This window comes from Mytilus galloprovincialis, chromosome 5 (genome assembly GCF_965363235.1).
Source record: "Mytilus galloprovincialis chromosome 5, xbMytGall1.hap1.1, whole genome shotgun sequence".
Classification (NCBI taxonomy): Eukaryota; Metazoa; Mollusca; class Bivalvia; order Mytilida; family Mytilidae; genus Mytilus; species Mytilus galloprovincialis.
Window position 1 is genome coordinate 97,037,171 of NC_134842.1, and position 20,107 is coordinate 97,057,277.

General features: G+C 31.9%; 1 protein-coding gene across 3 annotated transcripts; it reads left to right on the forward strand.

The window, feature by feature from the left end:
- The first annotated feature begins 170 nt into the window (after positions 1-170).
- On the forward strand, positions 171-15,617 carry LOC143076817 (uncharacterized). 3 transcript variants are annotated; one of them, XM_076252693.1, is made up of 8 exons: positions 171-418; positions 666-795; positions 2,428-2,469; positions 4,289-4,400; positions 6,088-6,274; positions 6,707-6,781; positions 7,310-7,591; positions 9,936-15,617. In XM_076252693.1, exons 1-8 carry the CDS (start codon positions 352-354, stop codon positions 10,781-10,783), a joined length of 1,743 nt encoding a protein of 580 aa, XP_076108808.1. In that variant the 5' UTR covers positions 171-351; the 3' UTR covers positions 10,784-15,617. The 3 variants fall into 3 exon arrangements, with proteins under 3 accessions (XP_076108808.1, XP_076108807.1, XP_076108809.1); XM_076252692.1 differs by having other exon boundaries at positions 172-418; positions 7,307-7,591; XM_076252694.1 differs by having other exon boundaries at positions 172-418; positions 666-783; positions 7,307-7,591.
- The last annotated feature ends 4,490 nt before the right edge of the window (positions 15,618-20,107 follow it).

Here is a 20,107-nt window from a genome sequence, read left to right on the forward strand (position 1 = left end):
AAGTAATTCGGCAATAAAAAATAATAGATAAGTCTAGAATAGGTGATCTACTTGTTGAACTAAATAAATGGAACAGCCAAAACAAAACATGTGATTCTGAAGTTTGTGTATGACGTCAAAATGCTTAAATTTCATTGGACAAGGATGACAGATGCCAATCAAAATCCACGTGGTGTTGTAATATTTTGCACGGCAGCAAGTGTTTTGGTACCGCCGCCCGCCATGTTCTTTTAATATTTGTAAGAATTCAATCAAATATTTGAGGACACATAGTGTGTCCTCATGGATATATGAGTATTTCGGATGATAAACAATTAATGACATCTATAGAAAAGAGCTTCGGTTCTGGCGATGAGTTTGGAAACTTTGTTGGAAGCTGCGGAATATCTAGAATGGCGTAACAAGCCAAAAACACGTGGTAAGCAAAGCACATGGCTGCAGAAATTGCCTTATATGAACACGAAAACTACATTTTGTCGTTTGAACTTACAATTTTATTAAAGTATGCACAATATTCAGTCATGCAATAGATAATCTACGCTTCAATTTTTGTGTTATAAGGAAGATATCCATCTTGAATTTTTGACGGTTCCTGGTCGCTACCTAATTTGCATATATTTATGAGCATGATCACTCGACGCTTGGATTTTTTTTTATTTTTGAAGGTGATAGTACATCAGAGGACCCACACGGATATTCATCACGAGTTGGGAATGATTCTGACGACTCTCCTGAATCCAGCAACTCTGGAAAGTATGCAGATGGAGATGAAAGAGAAAAAAGGCGAGCCGGAGGGTCTGTTCACGTGACATATTTTGACATGTGTATTTGCACACTAATAATATTGTCGATCTGATCGACCTTGAACACACGTGCTATTTGCCGCGTGTCATTGTTTACAAACAAAATAATAGACGTTTATTCAGTGCAATAAATTTTTCATATAATAATAATAAATGAAAAATGAGAGAACTTTTACAAATTATTCTCTAGACTAGATGTCCAATCCTTGAACTTTTTCAGAAAAAAAAAAAAAAAATCAGTTTTTGATGTTTTTCTTTCAACAATTTGAAGAAGAGCTTATCATTTAAGAATAATTATTGTTTTTCTTGAACTTTTTTTTATATCAACACCTTTGAAAACAAAATTTAATTAAAAAATTCAATTATGAACAAATATTGTTAAAAAAACAGTAATAATGGCTTAGTACATTTGTAATTAAATGGCTTCATGGTTTCTAAAAATGTATCCGTTTGCATGATTTATACAATTTGCGAAAATCTTCATCAATCAACTAGTCCAAATAATTATGACGTCTGGCAAGGCTATTTAAATTCTTTTCTGGGACGCCTTCCTACGAAGTCATAACGCTGAAGCCATTTTTTACGTCTGGAGTTTGAGGGGGAACTTTGAGACCTAATTTTGACATAAAATTTTCCTTGCAGTTTTAAAATTTTTACGTAGTTACAAAGTCCTACCTTTTTTGTGCTTTATTGATGTAAAATATTTCCAGAAGAAACGGTAAAATAAAATACGATTCCATTTGAGTCGGGCAAATATTGTATTTTGTTTCAAAAAGATTTCCCACAATAATCAATGAAACGTCACTTCCGGTGAATATTAAATTTTAAAATCGTTAAGATTCAATGGACCCGAATTTCCGGAACGTTCGATTTACATTATCTGGAAATTCAGGTCTTTCAAAATGTCCCGGTTTTAATATTTTATATTCACCAGAAGTGTCGTTTCATTGATAATTGTGGGAAATCTTTTTGAAACAAAACAAAAATCCAGACGTCATAATTATTTGGACTATCCATCAACATGATCAATACTTGTGATAAATTTCAGCAACTGAATAAAAAAGAACTTATTTCAAGATCTTAAAACAATTATGAACACTATTATTTGTGACTTTCTGTCTTTTTTTTGTATATTACTGACTGATTATGTCCTTTTCACTTCTGTCCCATGTATTTTTGGTTGAACTTTTCTTGAGAATTTCATTAAATTAATGCATATTGTATGTGAACATGCTTAATACTGTGTGACATCATAACTTTCCAATTCATTGATTAAAGAACACTTGTATGTACAAAATTGTGTAAAATTTCGTCACATTTTTCTCTGGAACTGCAAATGAAGGCTTTCTAAAATTTAGAATGAACCTTCATGTGAGCATACTATACCATGTTATGTTTGTTTAAATCCGTTATGAAAAACATGATACAAATGTTACATCCATGTACATGACATACAATGTATGATGTCATTAGTAGAATTATAAATATTTTTAAACATGAGTTGAATGCACACAAAAGCATTGACAAATGGAAAACACATTTATGATATCTGGTTTCTAATAATTAGCACTCCTTTCAAACTCCTGTTGCATATATATTTTAACTCATCATTTTATTATTTTAGGGCTGGAACAAGAGAAGTTCACAATAAATTGGAGAAAAACAGGTAAACTTGTAATGCTATATAAACACTTAATTATCAAAGTTTATCATGTTCATGGATACTGTTGAATTTTTTTGCTCCAATTTCTTGACCAAATGCTGTTTTAAACATAAGAATTCGAAGGTTGATGTCGAATCTTTTCTTGGTTTATAACTGCTACATATGTTCTTAGTATCATTTTGACACTGATCTTCATATTCTACCTACATGATCTGTGTAACTTCTGTGAAATAATTTTGGCCACACTTTAAAATATTTTGGTTGTTCAAACCCTTCCCAAGACAGCAGGTGCTGAGGGGGCATAACATGTTTCTGTTCTCTAACTGCTAACTTTAGTTAAACAAGTAAATGTTACAAATTTTGTACACAATGCTAATTACCGCAAAACACCAATAAAGTTTGAATTTTGGTGACGTCACTTTTACTGTTCTAGAGCTGTGCACCCATTTACAAATGGAAAACTTCTGAAATTTTGTTTTCTTAACTTACTTTTGTTTGCCTCATCTCAATGTTATGAAACGTGTACACAATTCAAAATAGAGAAGCAAGGACTATCTATCCATGACACTTAAAGTTAGAACATCATGAACATGCACAGAAAAAAAACACAAAAAGTAATAGAACATAATTGCATACCTGTCAACCTCTGAAAATGAAAAGTCAGGTCATGACCTGCATTGAGAAAAAAAATCTCAGGTCATAAGGCGTACGACATTTTGCGGGCTCAATTGAAGAACAAAAATATGTTTACATATAATTTATATCTAGTCAATATGTATATGAAACAGTTAGAACATGTATACAAGTTTATTTCAGACTATTGTTATATTCCATAGTAGCAGACTTGGCATTCTTTAAAAGAACTGCACTTGGTTTCAGTTCATAGCAATGCAAATGTGTATTCATTTTACAAGAAAGAAGAGCACACAGTGTATCCTTATTAAGATCAGCCCTAAACTCTGTAGCTATTTTCTTTACTAAAGAAAATGCCCTCTCACTGTCTGCATTGCCGTTTGGCAAAACCAGTAATGTTTTAGCAAGTTTTGACAAAACAAAAAATCTTGGCTTGTTAAGAAAAATGTCATGCAACTTGGACATTTCTCCCCAAAATGTACCAATGTCAGTTTCAGGGGAAGTGCAAAGTGAAAGTTCATCTAATGGGGTCAACTGATAGTCACTGAACTCATCTTGTAGCTGTGTTGTCTCTTCATATCGTTACGTAGCTCAGGTAAACAGTCCTACATTTGGACTTTTGGTTACATTGAAAAAGACCGATAAAACCGAAGGTCGTATTACTTCTAAATACCGGAAACAATTCCGGTCAGAAATCCGGGTGAAACGGGTAATGTTAGAAATTCCCGGGACCCGCCGGGTAAAGAAAAACTCCCGGGTGAGAGGTGAAAATAACGGGTGTCACCCGCAAAAAACGGGTGAGTTGACAGGTATGTAATTGGATGGAGAGTTGGCACTTTTTCCCACATCTTCTTATATCTATCTAGAAACAATATAATTATTCTGTTATATTTGCTATTACTCTTAGTTGCTGATGAACTATAGGTGGAGAAGCAGCAACAATAATTGTAAAGATAAGTTGAAAGAAAAATATCTCGCCAACCTGCTGTATTATAAGTTAGATAAGACCACCTCACAGTTTATACATAAAGCCATATTTGCAATTAAACATGTACATGTACAGACTTCATTTTTATTCCTGTTGTATATATGTGACCAACACTTAACAATTATAAACAAAAAATATTTTATGAATTTAAAATAATTACTGGTTTAGAAAAACATTGTTTGATTAATTATACTTTTACAGGAGAGCTCACTTGAAAGAATGTTTTGATTACTTAAAGAAGCAGATTCCAACGTTAGAAGACAAGCGAACATCCAATCTTGGTATTTTGAGAGGCTCCCTTCGTTATATCCAGGTATAAACGTCAGATATTCAGACAAACATATTTTCTCTCTCTCATAACTTCATAGTTTAGAAAAAGTAATGTCTAAGTGCGACTTTGATTTTTAATCATATTTTACATGTTCAAGAGAGACCGAAATCAGAGACAAAGAGAAAAATAATATATATTTATTTCCCATGCCAGAGGGAAATATAAAGATTTGTTTACCCAAGATAAATCATATTTCACATGGGCATTGCCAAGGGAAATAAGTTAATAAATATTTTATTTTATTATCAAAATTCGGGGCTTCTAAAGCGCACATGTGATAAGGATTTCCCGCTTTATTTACCTTTAAAGTGAAGAGCGTAGTTTTGGAAAGGTTAAATTGCGGATTTCAATCTGGACTTTTTGACTACGTTTGGGAATTTTTACACCTGAAATTGGGAAAAATATAGGGGTTTTGCCATTGGGAATGGATCCGAATACAGGACTCAGTGGAATGCTTGAAAAATCCATGCAATGTCTCACTATAATCATACAACAACAAATGACTGGTACATGTGTACTGTAGCTTACAAAATAAATGATTCAGTTGACACTACCTTTAAGGTGAAGAAGAGATATCCAATATTCAGATCTCTGTCATGTCTGTAGGACCTCAATATACTTCTATTAAAAAAAAGAAATACCTGTAGTTAAAATTCCCCTACTAATGGTCAAATGGTATTAACTCCTCCTCTAATATATTTTTAATCCTGTGTATGACCTGTTTAGAAATGATAAAACCCTACTAATTTAACAACAGTAGGTCAAGGTTATAATTAATTAGCAAAGAAAACAGCACAACAGTAGGTCAAGGTTATAATTAATAAGCAAAGAAAACAACAACAAATCCTAATGTTTAAAATAACTCAGGGTTCTCATTAAGGCGAGTCCATGACTGCTGGACTCTTCAAAATCTGTCTGGACTCACCATTTTCAAAACCAGATGCATCAAGATTGAAATATTTAGTATAAACTAAACACAGTTAAACACAAATATCATCATTTTATAGCAAAAGTTTAAAAGTTATCTGAATTTAATGTCATTGCATTGCTTTGTTAGGAAATGGAGACTAAAATATTACATTATATTGCAATAAAATATTTTCTTCTTGCTGTTGGACTCATCATCATGATCATGGCTAAAAATGACGAGTCCCTGGACTCGCCTTCAAAAATCCTTAACAAGAACCCTGTGTTTTAAGAGGGTTACACATCTAATATACATTTCTCATAAAACAGTGAATTTTTGTTTGTGTTGAAAAGTAGTTTTCTGTAAAATATATTTTTTTTAGAAAATCACTCATAATTTAGTATCTAAATCTTAATAATTTTTAGAAGAAACCATGACGTCTTTTGATGGGTCAGATTGATGTAATGAATTTTATTTGCATGTAAAATCAGGATATATTATGGTGTTATTCTCTGACATTGTTATTTGCAGAGCTATTTTATTTGCTTATGACTATTTAATGCCATTGCAATATTTCATTTATTCTTGCAACAATTGCAGTATGCTTAAATAGGTCTATTTGTCAATATGCTTAATCAAGTCTCTTTGTCAATATGCTTAATCAGGTCTATTTGTCAATATGCTTAATCAGGGCTCTTTGTCTTGTTAGTGCAGCTGTTCATTTGATAATTGTAATAAAAGAGCTGAATCTTTCTGTTTTAGGCTTTGAGGAGAAAAGAGAAGGAATATGAATTTGAAATGCAACGACTGGCAAAAGAAAAGATATTTCTTCAGGAAAGATTGGCTTCGTTAAAAGGAGAATTGTCACGTCTGAACATAGAAGTTGACCTTGACCATTGGAAAGTAGATGCAGAGGAGCAAGACTCTAATTCTACTTCAACTGCTACAGGTAAGACAGTTTGAATAAATCCGGTTCAAAAATCATGTGACACATGAGTTCCAAACTTGGTACAGATGAATTCATCTGGTAAAATGTATGATTGAATTAAAAAAAAAACCATTTAATTGGATGATAACCATATTGAATTATTATTCAGTGAATAATCAGAGAAACTGAATTGTTAGACATTTTGAATCAGAAAGATCTTTAAATGTCATTATGCATTTGTAGTCAAATATGCAGCTGCACACTAGACTTTAAGATTTACCAACAACATATATTCATTAGAATAACAATTCAAAAAATAATGACAGCATTTTCCCTAACTTTCAATGGACTTAACTGCATTGAAATTCTTCTCACATGGCAAGTGTCAATGTAGTTGGTATATTGAATTTGTTATCTTTATACAAATGAATAATGTTTGAAATGTTTATTCAGAACAAGGCAGTCCAATATGTAGTGAGGAAGATAATGAAGAACTCCCTGGAAGGGGCCCCTACAAACTTTATACAAGTAAGTATTGTAATGACAATAAATAGATTTATTCTTTTTAAAAATGAAAAGAGTTTGATTGCAAATGAGACAACTCTCTACCAGAGAACAAAATGACAGAGAAGCAAGAGGCTTTGTATTACTGTAGTGTATGGCCTTCAACAATGAGCAAAATCCATACTGCATAGGCACAAGATGTGAGAAATACCTTGAACAATTATTTAAAATAGACCAAAATCCAATTACTGTGGATACCAACTTTTTTTGGATGAAGGAAAAATTGTGTTTTTCTGGATGCTGAATTTTGTGCATTAAACCCTTGAGTATATTTGTTAAAATTTTACCAACTTAAATATACAAAATTAGTATCCAGAGAATAAAAACAAATTCAAAATATTCAACAATACTTGTTCCCACAATAGACATCTAGTTTACCTATATATTGTACAATACTTTAAAGTTACCTATACCTTGTGATGTCTCGAAGGTTGATACCTTTTTTCTGGTACTTGTTTCACTCATTTATCATGGCTTTGTTTATTTTAGCAGGTCAATTGAAGCGATCGCCAACCAAAGGAACAATTCATTTAACCCAGCCAGCATCAACAACTATTTCCAGTGATGTTGTCAGGGTAACCAACACAATAGTCCCAGCTCATCCCAAAGTGGCAACACCATCCTTTGTCAACTGTAACAAAGTATCAACAACAATCAGCCCAAATCCTTATATACCGTTAAGTCATTTTCCAGCTCGTACACCAGTGACACAATTATTGGCCCACACACTGAACCAAAGACAGATGCTTCAGAGACAACAAAAAGCACAATTAGGTAATAAAAATATATTCTGGGGATTCATTTATTTTCATGGATTGTGGAAGCTTTTTTTGTGAAGATATTTGATTTCGTGAAATGAACAAAGGTCTGCATACAAATCTAAAAGAAAATTTTAACATTTAGATTACTGGTTCACCAGCACAAAAAATCTACTTAGATTGGTATCTGACCAATAATAATAAATCCACATGTACATTATAATTATACCCCACGCAACGAAGTTGCGCAGGGTATAATGTTTTTGACCCGTCCGTCCGTCCATCAGTCCGTCAGTCCTGTTTCTTGTCATCGCAACTTTTCTCAAACCCCACAACAGAATTTCACGAAACCTTTTCAGATAATATTGACATACTATGTAGTTGTGCATATCGACGGGAAATTGCGATTCAATTTTTTTTCTAGGAGTTACGCCCCTTTGAACTTATTTACTTTAATGTACTACTGCAACAGTTTGTCATCGCAACTCCTCTCAAACCACACAACAGAATTTCACGAAACCTTTTCAGATAATAAGGACATACTATGTAGTTGTGCATATCGACGGGAAATTGCGATTCAATTTTTTTTCTAGGAGTTACGCCCCTTTGAACTTATTTACTTTAATGTACTACTGCAACAGTTTGTCATCGCAACTCCTCTCAAACCACACAACAGAATTTCACGAAACCTTTTCAGATAATAAGGACATACTATGTAGTTGTGCATATCGACGGGAAATTGCGATTCAATTTTTTTTCTAGGAGTTGCGCCCCTTTGAACTTATTTACTTTAATGTACTACTGCAACAGTTTGTCATCGCAACTCCTCTCAAACCACACAACAGAATTTCACGAAACCTTTTCAGATAATAAGGACATACTATGTAGTTGTGCATATCGACGGGAAATTGCGATTCAATTTTTTTTCTAGGAGTTGCGCCCCTTTGAACTTATTTACTTTAATGTACTACTGCAACAGTTTGTCATCGCAACTCCTCTCAAACCACACAACAGAATTTCACGAAACCTTTTCAGATAATAAGGACATACTATGTAGTTGTGCATATCGACGGGAAATTGCGATTCAATTTTTTTTCTAGGAGTTACGCCCCTTTGAACTTATTTACTTTAATGTACTACTGCAACAGTTTGTCATCGCAACTCCTCTCAAACCACACAACAGAATTTCACGAAACCTTTTCAGATAATAAGGACATACTATGTAGTTGTGCATATCGACGGGAAATTGCGATTCAATTTTTTTTCTAGGAGTTACGCCCCTTTGAACTTATTTACTTTAATGTACTACTGCAACAGTTTGTCATCGCAACTCCTCTCAAACCACACAACAGAATTTCATGAAACTTTGTAGATAATAAGGACATACTATGTATATTGACAGGAAATTATTATTCAATATTTTTTCTTATACAATTTTTTTTCTTATACTTAATTAATTTCTCCAATGACAATGTGGGGACGTGGGGTATGTGAGCGTGCTCACTAAGGTTCTTTAATTTGAAAATATAATGGCACAGGTGGCATATATATGTATTCCTGAATTTAATATTTTGAGCAGAGCTTTGCCAAGTAGCTGTGTGTATAATTTTGTAAAAAAAATTACCATTTTGAACGAGAAAGATTTTCAAATTTTTTTTTTAGTTTTTAGTAAGAAATTCGTTATGTTTTACAATAAAAAATCTTTAATGTCAATAGGAACAAAACTTAAAACAATAAGTCTAAAGTTTTTAAATCAACTTTCTTGGGTCTCTGTGACAAAATTTAAGATGTAATTAACTATTATCATTTGATGTTTGACTAGGTTTATATCAGAATGTGCTTTTCTTTTGATGTGTTAAGCCATCCACTCCACCACCACCAGCAACAATGAAAAAAAAGTTACGAGCTTTTCGAACATTTTATGGTAAAATAAAACGGGGGTCACCAGGCTTTTAAAAAAGTACATTAACCAAATAAAGGCACTTCAAAGTCTTAACTATGAATTGAAAATATAATAAAAAAAATGTGGTATGATTGAAATGAGACAAATTTCGGCAAGAGACCAATGACACAGAAATTAACAATTATAGATGACACTACTGACTTAAACAATGAGCAAAGCCCATAATTAGCTATAAAAGGCCTCGACATGACAAATGTAAACAATTCAAACAAGAAAACTAAAAGCTTAATTTATGTACAGTAAATTCATTTTCAAAGTACTATATATAGATAAAGGAAGATGTGGTGTGAGTGCCAATGAGACAACTCTCCATCCAAATAACAATTTAAAAAAGTAAACCATTTTTTGTTTTTAAGAAATGATCATCAGTCAGTTATTGTATTATTTTGTTTTTCAGCCACTTCTGTGACTTCAAGCATCACCAGACCAGTGACAAATGCCAGGCCGACATTCACCTTTACCCCTCTGAATACACATATGTCCAATCCAAGTGCACAATTACAGGCAATCAGTAAAATGGCTAACGCTGGCCTGTCGTTACCCATGACAACATTCCAGGTACAGCCTGTAGGCAAAGGATTACCAAACACACAACATCTCTTAGTGACACCCAATCCAGCTGTTACCAGTATGCACCAGTCCCATGCAGTGGTAACTAGTTTTACACCAACTGTTCAAACTAATCCGGTGACTTATTCAACAGGGGTGGCAACACCTATGAGAACAACTGTTGTACCAACAGCCGCTGTTACAAGTGTACAGGCCAGTCAGCATGCTAAAAATGTAACACAAATGGCTAATGTGAGACCAATGTTTGCACCTCACCTAATGGCAGGACATATACCATTAAATGCATTATTGGCACAGACAATTCCACGGACATCATTACCATCAGGTTTATCGACCGTTAGTTCTCCATCTCCCGTATTTACTTCAACACCCAATCAAGGCTCTTCATCACTCCAGCTTATGTCTCTGGCTCAGATGACACCTGGTACCCAGCTGTTGTCTCCCATGTCCCCAGCTCTACAGCTGGGAGCAGCAGGACTGACGCAGGCCCAGTTGAGTCAGATGTTACTGAAACAGATCCCAATCTTCACGCCTGGGTTGTTACAAGCTGGACAAGTTCAATCAATGATACCATCAGTTGTTAAACCGCTTGTTGTTGTTTCAGTACCAAATGTTGTTACGACAACAAATATAAATACTACAACTGCAATTACAAAACCTTCATCTGGTTCATAGCAGTCATATGATATATATGTTTGTTTTTTAACTGTGAAGTATTGTCTGTATTTTGTTTCTTTTAACTTGATCCATTTCTTACCTACAACTGATAAAAAAAATTACTTTCTTCACTGACAAATTGTTATTATTTAATATTTAGTATTATACACAGTGCAGTATAATAGTGTAGTAATTCTCATTCATACAAGATATAACAAAATTGAATTATTTTACTTCGCAGTAACTGAATCGCTGATTATTAAATGGTATTTAAAATGGAAAACAAAATTTCTTTGATACGGATGCTTGTAAAGAATGCATGAAAAAGTGCATTTAAAAATTGAAATAAAAAAAGTACCAGTCATCATAGTTCATTGGCTCTAAAGTTTCAATAAAAGTTAAATTTATAAAAAAATAAACAGTAGCTATATAGTTGTAGAAAAAAGAAATTAGTTTGTTTTATATTATGAAACTTAGTTTGAATAGAAATCCATTCATTATTGTTGTAAAGCCAAGCATGATAATGTTAACTTTGTATGTGCATTGGTTTTCCCTGCTAATTATTAGTGTTACACAAAATGTACTATTGGAAATTATCAGACTATTATTTATTTTTCACCTGACTTGATGTGCCTTTCTATTTATTGTATTTGTTTAATTTCTTAATTTGCAATTAAAAAAGTTTTTACCATTATTCATTATTGACCGTCCTGCTTGTTGCAAGATTTTTCAAATTGTTTAGAATTTTCCAAAAGTAAAATGCTTTGAACATTTCAATGATGTAAGTCACGAATATTTGAAGTTTGACATTGTAACTAGTTATAGATAGATCCTTCCGATTCAGAATCGTTGAGTGAAATATTCATACATCATTGTGGAATTCTTGTCATATGTTATCATATTATTAATTGTTTGTGATAAAATGAATGCCAGAACAAAAATTACGACATTTTGTTTTCATCAATAATTTATATAAATTGCATTTTTAAACTGTTGTAAAAGATCATATTGTGTATGTAAGTGCTTATTTTAATAGAGTTTAAATATCTATCTGACAGAGCATATATGTGTGTGTGTGTGTATGTTCATATATATTTATTGAATGATACTCAGTAATTATTGTGTGATAGAGTTGTCTCCCATTATGATAGAATGATACCAGTGTAATTATTGTGAGATGAGTTAACTCACATCACGATAGAATGATACAAGTGTGATAGAGATATCTTCCATATTGATAGGACTTCTTGTGTGATGAGTAATCTACCATTATGATAGAATGATACCAGTGTAATTATTGTGTGATAGAGTTATCTCCAATAATGATGCGAATTAGCGTGTGATGGAGTCTAGAATTTAAAGAGTGTAATTATTGTGTGATAGAGTTATCTCCCATACTGATAGAATTATACAAGTGTATTAATTGTGTGATAGAGTTATCTCCCATATTAATCGAACTATAACAGTGTAATTAGTGTGTGATAGATTTATCTCTAATATTGATAGAAATATACAAGTGTAATAATTGTGTGATAGTTACCTCCCATATTACAGCTAATTTCCTCATGTATGTCAAGCAAGACCCTGGTTAGCTTGCTTACTTTGTTTGTATGTTGTACAATTGTAATAGGGATAACGTTCAATCAAATTTAGATATACTATATACAGGTTAAAATATGCGTATATGTATAATTGTTTGAAGATGTCAATGTTAATTTCAAAGCTTGAATTATCGTTTATAAAAACAGAACAAGCAAGCCTACCAAAGTTTTATTCTACAAGCATTAGGAAATTAGCTGTAATTGAACTATAAACAGTGTAATTTAGTGTGTGTTAATATCTCCCGTAATGACAGAATTTCTTGTGGGATAGAGTTATCTTCCATTATATATCTTAATGTAAAATTGTAAAACCTTTGTTTCATTTCAACACTATTATTTCCAAACAAAACTGGCAGAGTATAATCTAGTCAAATCTATTTGTCCGCTATTTAAGTTCTAAGCATCTTTAAATATTTGTAATATGACTTCTAACTAAAGTTAAATTCTAGCATGTTTTATTTTCATCTTTTACTTATAAATGGTTTCTTTATTCTAAAGGAAGTTTCAGTATAACTTTTTTTAGTTATAAATGATTGCAAAAACTGTTCTGATGTTGTCACTTTAAAAATTATATATAAAAAAAATACAATGGTTTTAATAGAACAATTTTGTTTGAAGAAAATATGTAGTAAATTTAACGACTTTTTGTTTGAATTGTATATCATGTTGGCAATGCCATCTTTGTGCTACATTTTTGTTAAAACTACCATTTTATTTGTTATCTGAATTCATTATTTAAATGTTGTGAAAGCCATCACTATTATGTGCCATAAACAAATATTCAACCATGTCCAGTGTGATTCATTTACATAATTTGAAATGGGAACCTGTTAAATATTATTCAGGTTATGAAAAGTTGTTTTACTGTTGTATACATTACTCAAATTTCCCTCTAAAAATAAGAAGCTTTCAAGTTGAATCTGGTATGAAAAATGTTTTGCAAGTTTTGTTCCATAATAAAATATAACTATGAACCTATTGTGGTATTGGGTGTTTTAAGTGAAAATATCAACTTATTTATCAACTTTGAATAAGTTGTATACAAAGGTGGCAAATATTAAAAATTGAGAGTACATTTTCACAAGAAAAGTTCTAGCGGACAAAATTGCAAAATGGATAACATATGATTCGTCCACCATTTTTTTTTACTTGTATATAGTCTAGAGAAGAATTTGGTATCCTTTGACTGATAATTAATACATAGTAAATTCGACAGTTCAAAGAAATGCTTTCAAGATTGCAGATTGCAGTTTTAACACAATTGTCTCATGTCAGATCATGGATTTTTAGGGTATTTGATTTAAAAAAAAACAACAACAGTATACAGTCATTTACTGGTACCTTTTATTATAATCATGGAAAAATTAACATAAATACAGTCATTTCAGCATCCTCTTAGGTATGTTATATAAATATATATGTGATAATTTGAGAAGTACACTGATATGAGCAGTGACAGAAATCATTTTCATTACTCATATTCATATAGTACTTTGAAATTATAAAGACAAAGAATATTTCAAAATAAGCACATCTACAAATGTTTTTGTATTAACACTTCAGTGTGATTCAATGTCGTTTTAATTCACATGTTTCATGGTAACATAAGTTTACTTACTAGTTATTTAATAAATCCTATGGATTCTTAACCACTACATCACATATTATTTTGTTTTCATAATATACAAGCGGTTGAACTATTCATTTGGGGTTTACAGAATAGAAATAATGAACAGAAATAGAAAAAAAATAGGAGAAAAACAGGCAAAACTAAGGAGAATTGAGAATAATGGAAAATATAAATAGAGAATAGAGAAAAAAGTTGGCTTTTAAGACATTTCATAGCACTAATAGTTAAAAAGAATTGTTTTAAAACTAGAGCTTTTCTAAAATAGCAGGTTCATTTAATGTTTGGTTGGTTTACTTGCAAAATGATCAAAGAAGCTTACTCGATGAAACAGTTTGCATTGACACATAAAACTGAAATATTTTCAGTATGAAAATGTTTTTTTAAAAATACTTAGATTTTTATTGGATAAAGGATTTAATTCATGATTCATATAATTGTAGCAATGATCAAACCTAGTAAAGACACTTGCCATACTTTTGTTTATCATACACTATTAGAATAGCTGTAATAAATTCAATGCACTTCCTTTTGTAATGTCTAATGGCAGTTTTCAGTTGTATTGTGGATTTATTTATTTTCGTGCTTACTAATTTTCGTGGATTGAGAAAAACTTGCATATTCGTTGATATTTAAATAAGTGGTTTTGGCCAAGTCCTGTATACATTCCTTTAGAAAATTTGTAATTAGTTGAACATTTAAATTCATGGTTCTCTTGTACCCACAAAGTCCACAAAATTTAGTATCCAACGAATATTAATGAATCCACAGTATTTGCATTAATAGGAGGAGCCATCAATATATATTTTGGCGCCTGAGAAGGCACTTTGAAATTGTATGTATGAGTGAAGTTTTAAACTAGGGAATAATTATTGTCTGCTCCTGAATTTTATATTAATTTAAATGGAGCAGTCCTTTAAAGGTATCCCAGAGTACAAATGAAACCATATTTGTAGATGCATTGTGGGTAGTTAGTTATCCTGCATACCTGTGATTTTTAAACCTTGATATTAATTATATAATCTCATTCGAATCAAACCATTAAAAGTGCTTTTTGTCATGGTACAATTTGCTCTACAAAATACTCATTTAATGAAGTTAGTTCATTTGGAATTCTTTGACTTGTATTTATTTAGTAATCAAACTTAAAATTATAGTATAATATTGAAATGTCCCCTATATAGTTAAACTTGACTAAAACTCTACTAGGAAAGAAAGCAATCATGTAGATATTCTGTTAGCATAGTTTGTTTATATCTTTTATAAAATTCTCTCTGAAATTAGTATGTTTGTTTATATATTAAAAGATAGAAGTTATATTGAACTAGAATCAGATATTTAGATAATTAAAAAAAAGGGAGATAGCTTAATTAACCTGACCTAAATATTGTTATACTAGACCATGGATAGGTTCCAATATTCATAATAAAGCTTTTCATACACACCTATCATCAAACCCATTCTCCTGCCAGGGGCAGATAACAGGCTGTTTCAGCAAGTCATATTTGAACAGACTTACACATATTTATTTAATATTTTGTGGAGCAAATTATACTATAGTTGTTGTTGTTATGATAATTTGTTGATCATTTTGTAAACATGTAAATAAAGAATATGTAGAACACATACTATTCTAGTTTATTGCAAAAATCTAACTGTTTGCTGATTTTTTATGCCCCACCTACTATAGTAGAGGGGCATTATGTTTTCTGGTCTGTGGTTCCGTATATTTGTCCCGCTTCAGGTTAAAGTTTTTGGTCAAGGTAGTTTTTGATGAAGTTGAAGTCCCATCAACTTGAAACTTAGTAAACATGTTACCTATGATGTGATCTTTCTAATTTTAATGCCAAATTAGAGGTTTTACCCTAATTTTACGGTCCACTGAACATCGGGGTTTTATCAGAGTTCTATATCTACATTTGTATTTCAATAATTTGTTTTTTATTGATAGCATCCAACTAGTGTTATTATTTTTGCTGTCTTTTTAGTCCCTTACCGACGAAGTCAAAGGGGAATTTATGTTTGCAATCCATCTGCCTGTCCATCTATCAGTCAGGCAAATCAGTTTCCCACACTTTCTACTTTGTCCTTGAAGATATTGATTTGATTTCTGGTTTATTGTTTTATCATGACAAGTTACAGATTAAGTTCAAGTTTTGTTCCGGTCTGAAGATTATGTGTATGATCATTGAACTTTGAAAATTCTTTCAAATAATTAGTTTTCCACCATGTTTCTTGTCTTGCTTTAAGATATTGATTTTATGATTGGTGTAATATAGTTTGACCATGACAAGTTACAGATCAAATTCAAAATTTTGCCCTGTCAAATGATTTTGTGCAAAGGTATGTTCCTTCGACTTGGAAATTCACTCTAATAATTAATCAATTTTTCACATTTTCTTTTGGTCATGCTTGCTGCCGGGAAGCCACTGACGCAGAGAGTTCCTGAAGATGTTTTTGATCACGTGATTTAGACGTAAAAAAATTGATGATTTTGATCTGCAAAATCTGGAATGATTTTTTTCGTTTTTGCTCTTTATGTGTTGATTCTATGTTAATGATGGTTATCTCCGTTTTAAGCTATTCTGCTCAAAATTCATAGTGTGACGTAAAAATGATGTCCTGACAAAAGTTGAATCAGAATTTTCATGCGTTGACACCTTAGAAATTAGTAAAATATTTCCTTGAACAGCGATATGCTGGTCGTATTTCATTTGTTGAAGATATTGACTTGATATTTGTTATATAGTTGACACCATGACAAGTTATAGATCAAATTAGAAATTTGTTCCATTACAATGAATTTTTTTTAACTGGTAGGGGGCTATGTATAGCCAGGCAATACTCATAGTAGGCTTGTTTAAAAACAGATGCCAGTGATTTAATTGACTGATTCATTGCTGGTTTTCAGTACTCTTTGCTACAGAAGTTTTCTTGTGGTCTGAGCAAAGGAGTGAACCACATCGTTTTAGTTTTAGCAGATGGACAATTCTGGTCTAATGGAGATAAAAGTCCAAAAGATATGTTTATGACTTCAATAATTGCACAGGATGAGCATAAACATTAACCTACTTAGCAATGTATGATGAAACATCTAAGACACTGAATATAGTTATCAAAAGTACCAGGATTATAATTTTATACGCCAGACTCTCGTTTCGTCTACATAAGACTCATCAGTGACGCTCAGATCAAAATAGTTAAAAAGCCAAACAAATACAAAGTTGAAGAGCATTGAGGACCCAAGATTCCCAAAAGTTGTGCCAAATACGGCTAAGGTAATCTACTCCTGGGGTAAGAAAATCCTTGGTTTTTCGAAAAATTCAAAAGTTTTGTAAACAGAAAATTTATAAAAATGACCATATAATTGATATTCATGTCAACACCGAAGTGCTGACTGAAGACATACTGAAACTTTGAAACAATAAAAGTATCTTTCCAACGTCCACATCAAGTTGAAAGTTCTCTTAAAAAAGAACAGATTTTTTTGGTAGGTAGAAGAGTAGTTTGGCATTATGTTTTCCAATCCGTCCATTTGTGCAATTGAATTACTTAGATGTGTTCACAACAACTTGAAACCCCTAGCTCACCTATTCATTATGAAATATATGCCATATAAAGGTTTTGAAGCAGATTTCACAAATAACTAATTAGTAGTGATGTGAAAGCACATGCAAGACTTGGTGTTTTATGAACACATTATCTTGGTTTAAAATAAACTCATCATAGATACCATGACTAAATTTTGTATATCCGCCAGACACGCGTTTCGTCTACAAAAGACTCATCAGTGACGCTCGAATCCAAAAAAGTTAAAAAGGCCAAATAAAGTACGAATTGTGACCAATACAACAGATGTCGCATATGAAATAGGAGTTGTCTATCTATAATCTGGATCATTTAAGTTAATCTCCTGGATGTTGGTTTATAACCTATTTTACTGAACAACTTTAAGAAAAGAAAAGAATAAACTTTTGACAAAACCGTTTGCCTATATGTAATAGAAGAGGGACGAAAAATACCAGATGGATAGTCAAACTCATGAATCGAAAGAAGAAAAAATGACACCGCCATGGCTAAAAATGAAAAAAAGACAAATAGACAAACAAAAGTACACATGACACACCATAGAAAACTAAAGAATACGCAACACGAACCCCACAAGAAACTAGGGGTGATCTCATGTGCTCTGGAATGGTAAGAAGATCCTGCTCCACATGTGGCACCCGTCGTGTCCCTTATGTGATAACAAATCCGATAAATAATGTTAATTCGGTAGGTCACATTCATGAAATGGATGGGGATTGTAGTTACGACGTAAGGAACATATCTGATATCATTTGTGAAACGGTCAACCAACTGGTTTTTACATATATGTATAACGGCAAAGTTTTCTAAGTTTGTATGGTCTATGGGTGATTGAAAAAATGAAAAAAATTGAATAACTAGAACAATTCTGAAAATAGTTAGTCTTTTATCAAATGGCAAAATTGAAAGCACAAGTGTATGAAAAGAAAGGAAAAAAGTAAAATCACAAATAATAAATCAAAAATACTAAACTAAACAGATAGCCCTAACCAAATGGCAAAATCAAACGATAAAACACATCAATGGACAACAACACTATTAAACACAATTGTTATATTCCTGGCTTGTTTAAGGAAATGAGCAAAGTGACCTCCATGAGATGCACAAATGAAACTACATCTGCCTTCCAAATATGATAGCCTGACCATTACTGATTCCTCTTAAATTGAATTATCATAGATTATCAATTGTTGACACCCCAGACACCACTATCATATGGTTTTAGTCCTTAGTTTTCTATGTGGTGTCTTGTGTATTATTAATTATTTGTCTTTTTTCATTTTTAGCAATGTCATTGTCAGTTTATTTTCGGTCTGTTTGATTGAATTTACATCTGTATCTTTCGCTTTTCTCTTATACTACAGTCTCGCCTCTGCAACTATTGAAACCAGTACCAGTACTCTTAATTATGAGTATGCTACTAACAGGAACGTGTGGATAAAACTGATATATGTTTGATTGCATATTGAAATCCACTAAGAGCCAGTTTTTTTTTTTCAAGTTTGAATTATCCTTGATTGTAAAAGTGCTTATAATGTGAAAATTATTGAATTTTATAGTCCGTGGAACTTGAAAACAGTGACCAATCACTATGTCTGTTGCTTGGGTACTCACAAAGCAAGAGAAAAAGAAATAGTGGGGGTTACATCGATAAGACACAAGCACAAAATTAAAGCATGTAGAGGTCAGCACATGGTCTCAACAATAGACAAGAGTCTTCATGAAATGTATCAATTTTAAATTGCAAATTGACTGCTAAAAGAGATCAGTTATTTAAATTAACCAGGTTTTTGTTATATTTCTTAGCTTGATATACAACTTTTTGGAATTTTGGATCCTCAATGCTCTTCAAGTTTGTACTTGTTTGGCTTTATAATTATTTTTATATGAGCGTCACTGACGTGTCTTGTGTAGACGAAACGCGCGTCTGGCGTACTAAATTATAATCCTGGTACCTTGGAGAACTATATCATGTATATAGTTATTTTTCTCAAAGCAAAAATGTAGCACAACTTATTTCGAGAAAATTCCACTTAAACTAGTACATGGGGCTGTCATAAGCAGTTAGTCTTTGGTTATTCTTCAATGGTTAATCTTTTATGTAACTAATGATAAAGAACAACAATAAAAGCATAATTTATTGCTTTGAGTTAAAAACAAGTATTTTGTGTCAAGAATTACTGTGGATTCAATATTATCTGAGGGATACCATTTTGGTCTTTTTAATGGGCAAACACTAATTTATAAACTAATGTTCAATAAAATACAAATGTTTTATAGACTTGTGTTCTAACTTGTTTGAAAACCAAGAAGTGATATATCCACAACCATACAATTGTTTTCTCAATTCAATTAAAAAAATACTACTGTTACAGATTAGGGTGAGGTTGGCGCCAATTAAAATGTTTTAGCTCGCTTCAATTTTATGAAAATGTCATTAGTTACGATAATTTTTCATTCTTTTATATATTTATTCATTTTTGGAAATGAAATTATGGATTTAATTTCCTTAAGTCTATTATTTAT

Coding starts and splice junctions, on each gene's coding strand:
- LOC143076817 (XM_076252692.1), top strand. CDS start 352: ATGAGTTTGGAAACTTTGTTGGAAGCTGCGGAATATCTAGAATGGCGT. Junction 6,275..6,706: donor TTCTACTTCAACTGCTACAG/GTAAGACAGTTT, acceptor ATGTTTATTCAG/AACAAGGCAGTCCAATATGT. Junction 6,782..7,306: donor CCCCTACAAACTTTATACAA/GTAAGTATTGTA, acceptor TGTTTATTTTAG/CAGGTCAATTGAAGCGATCG.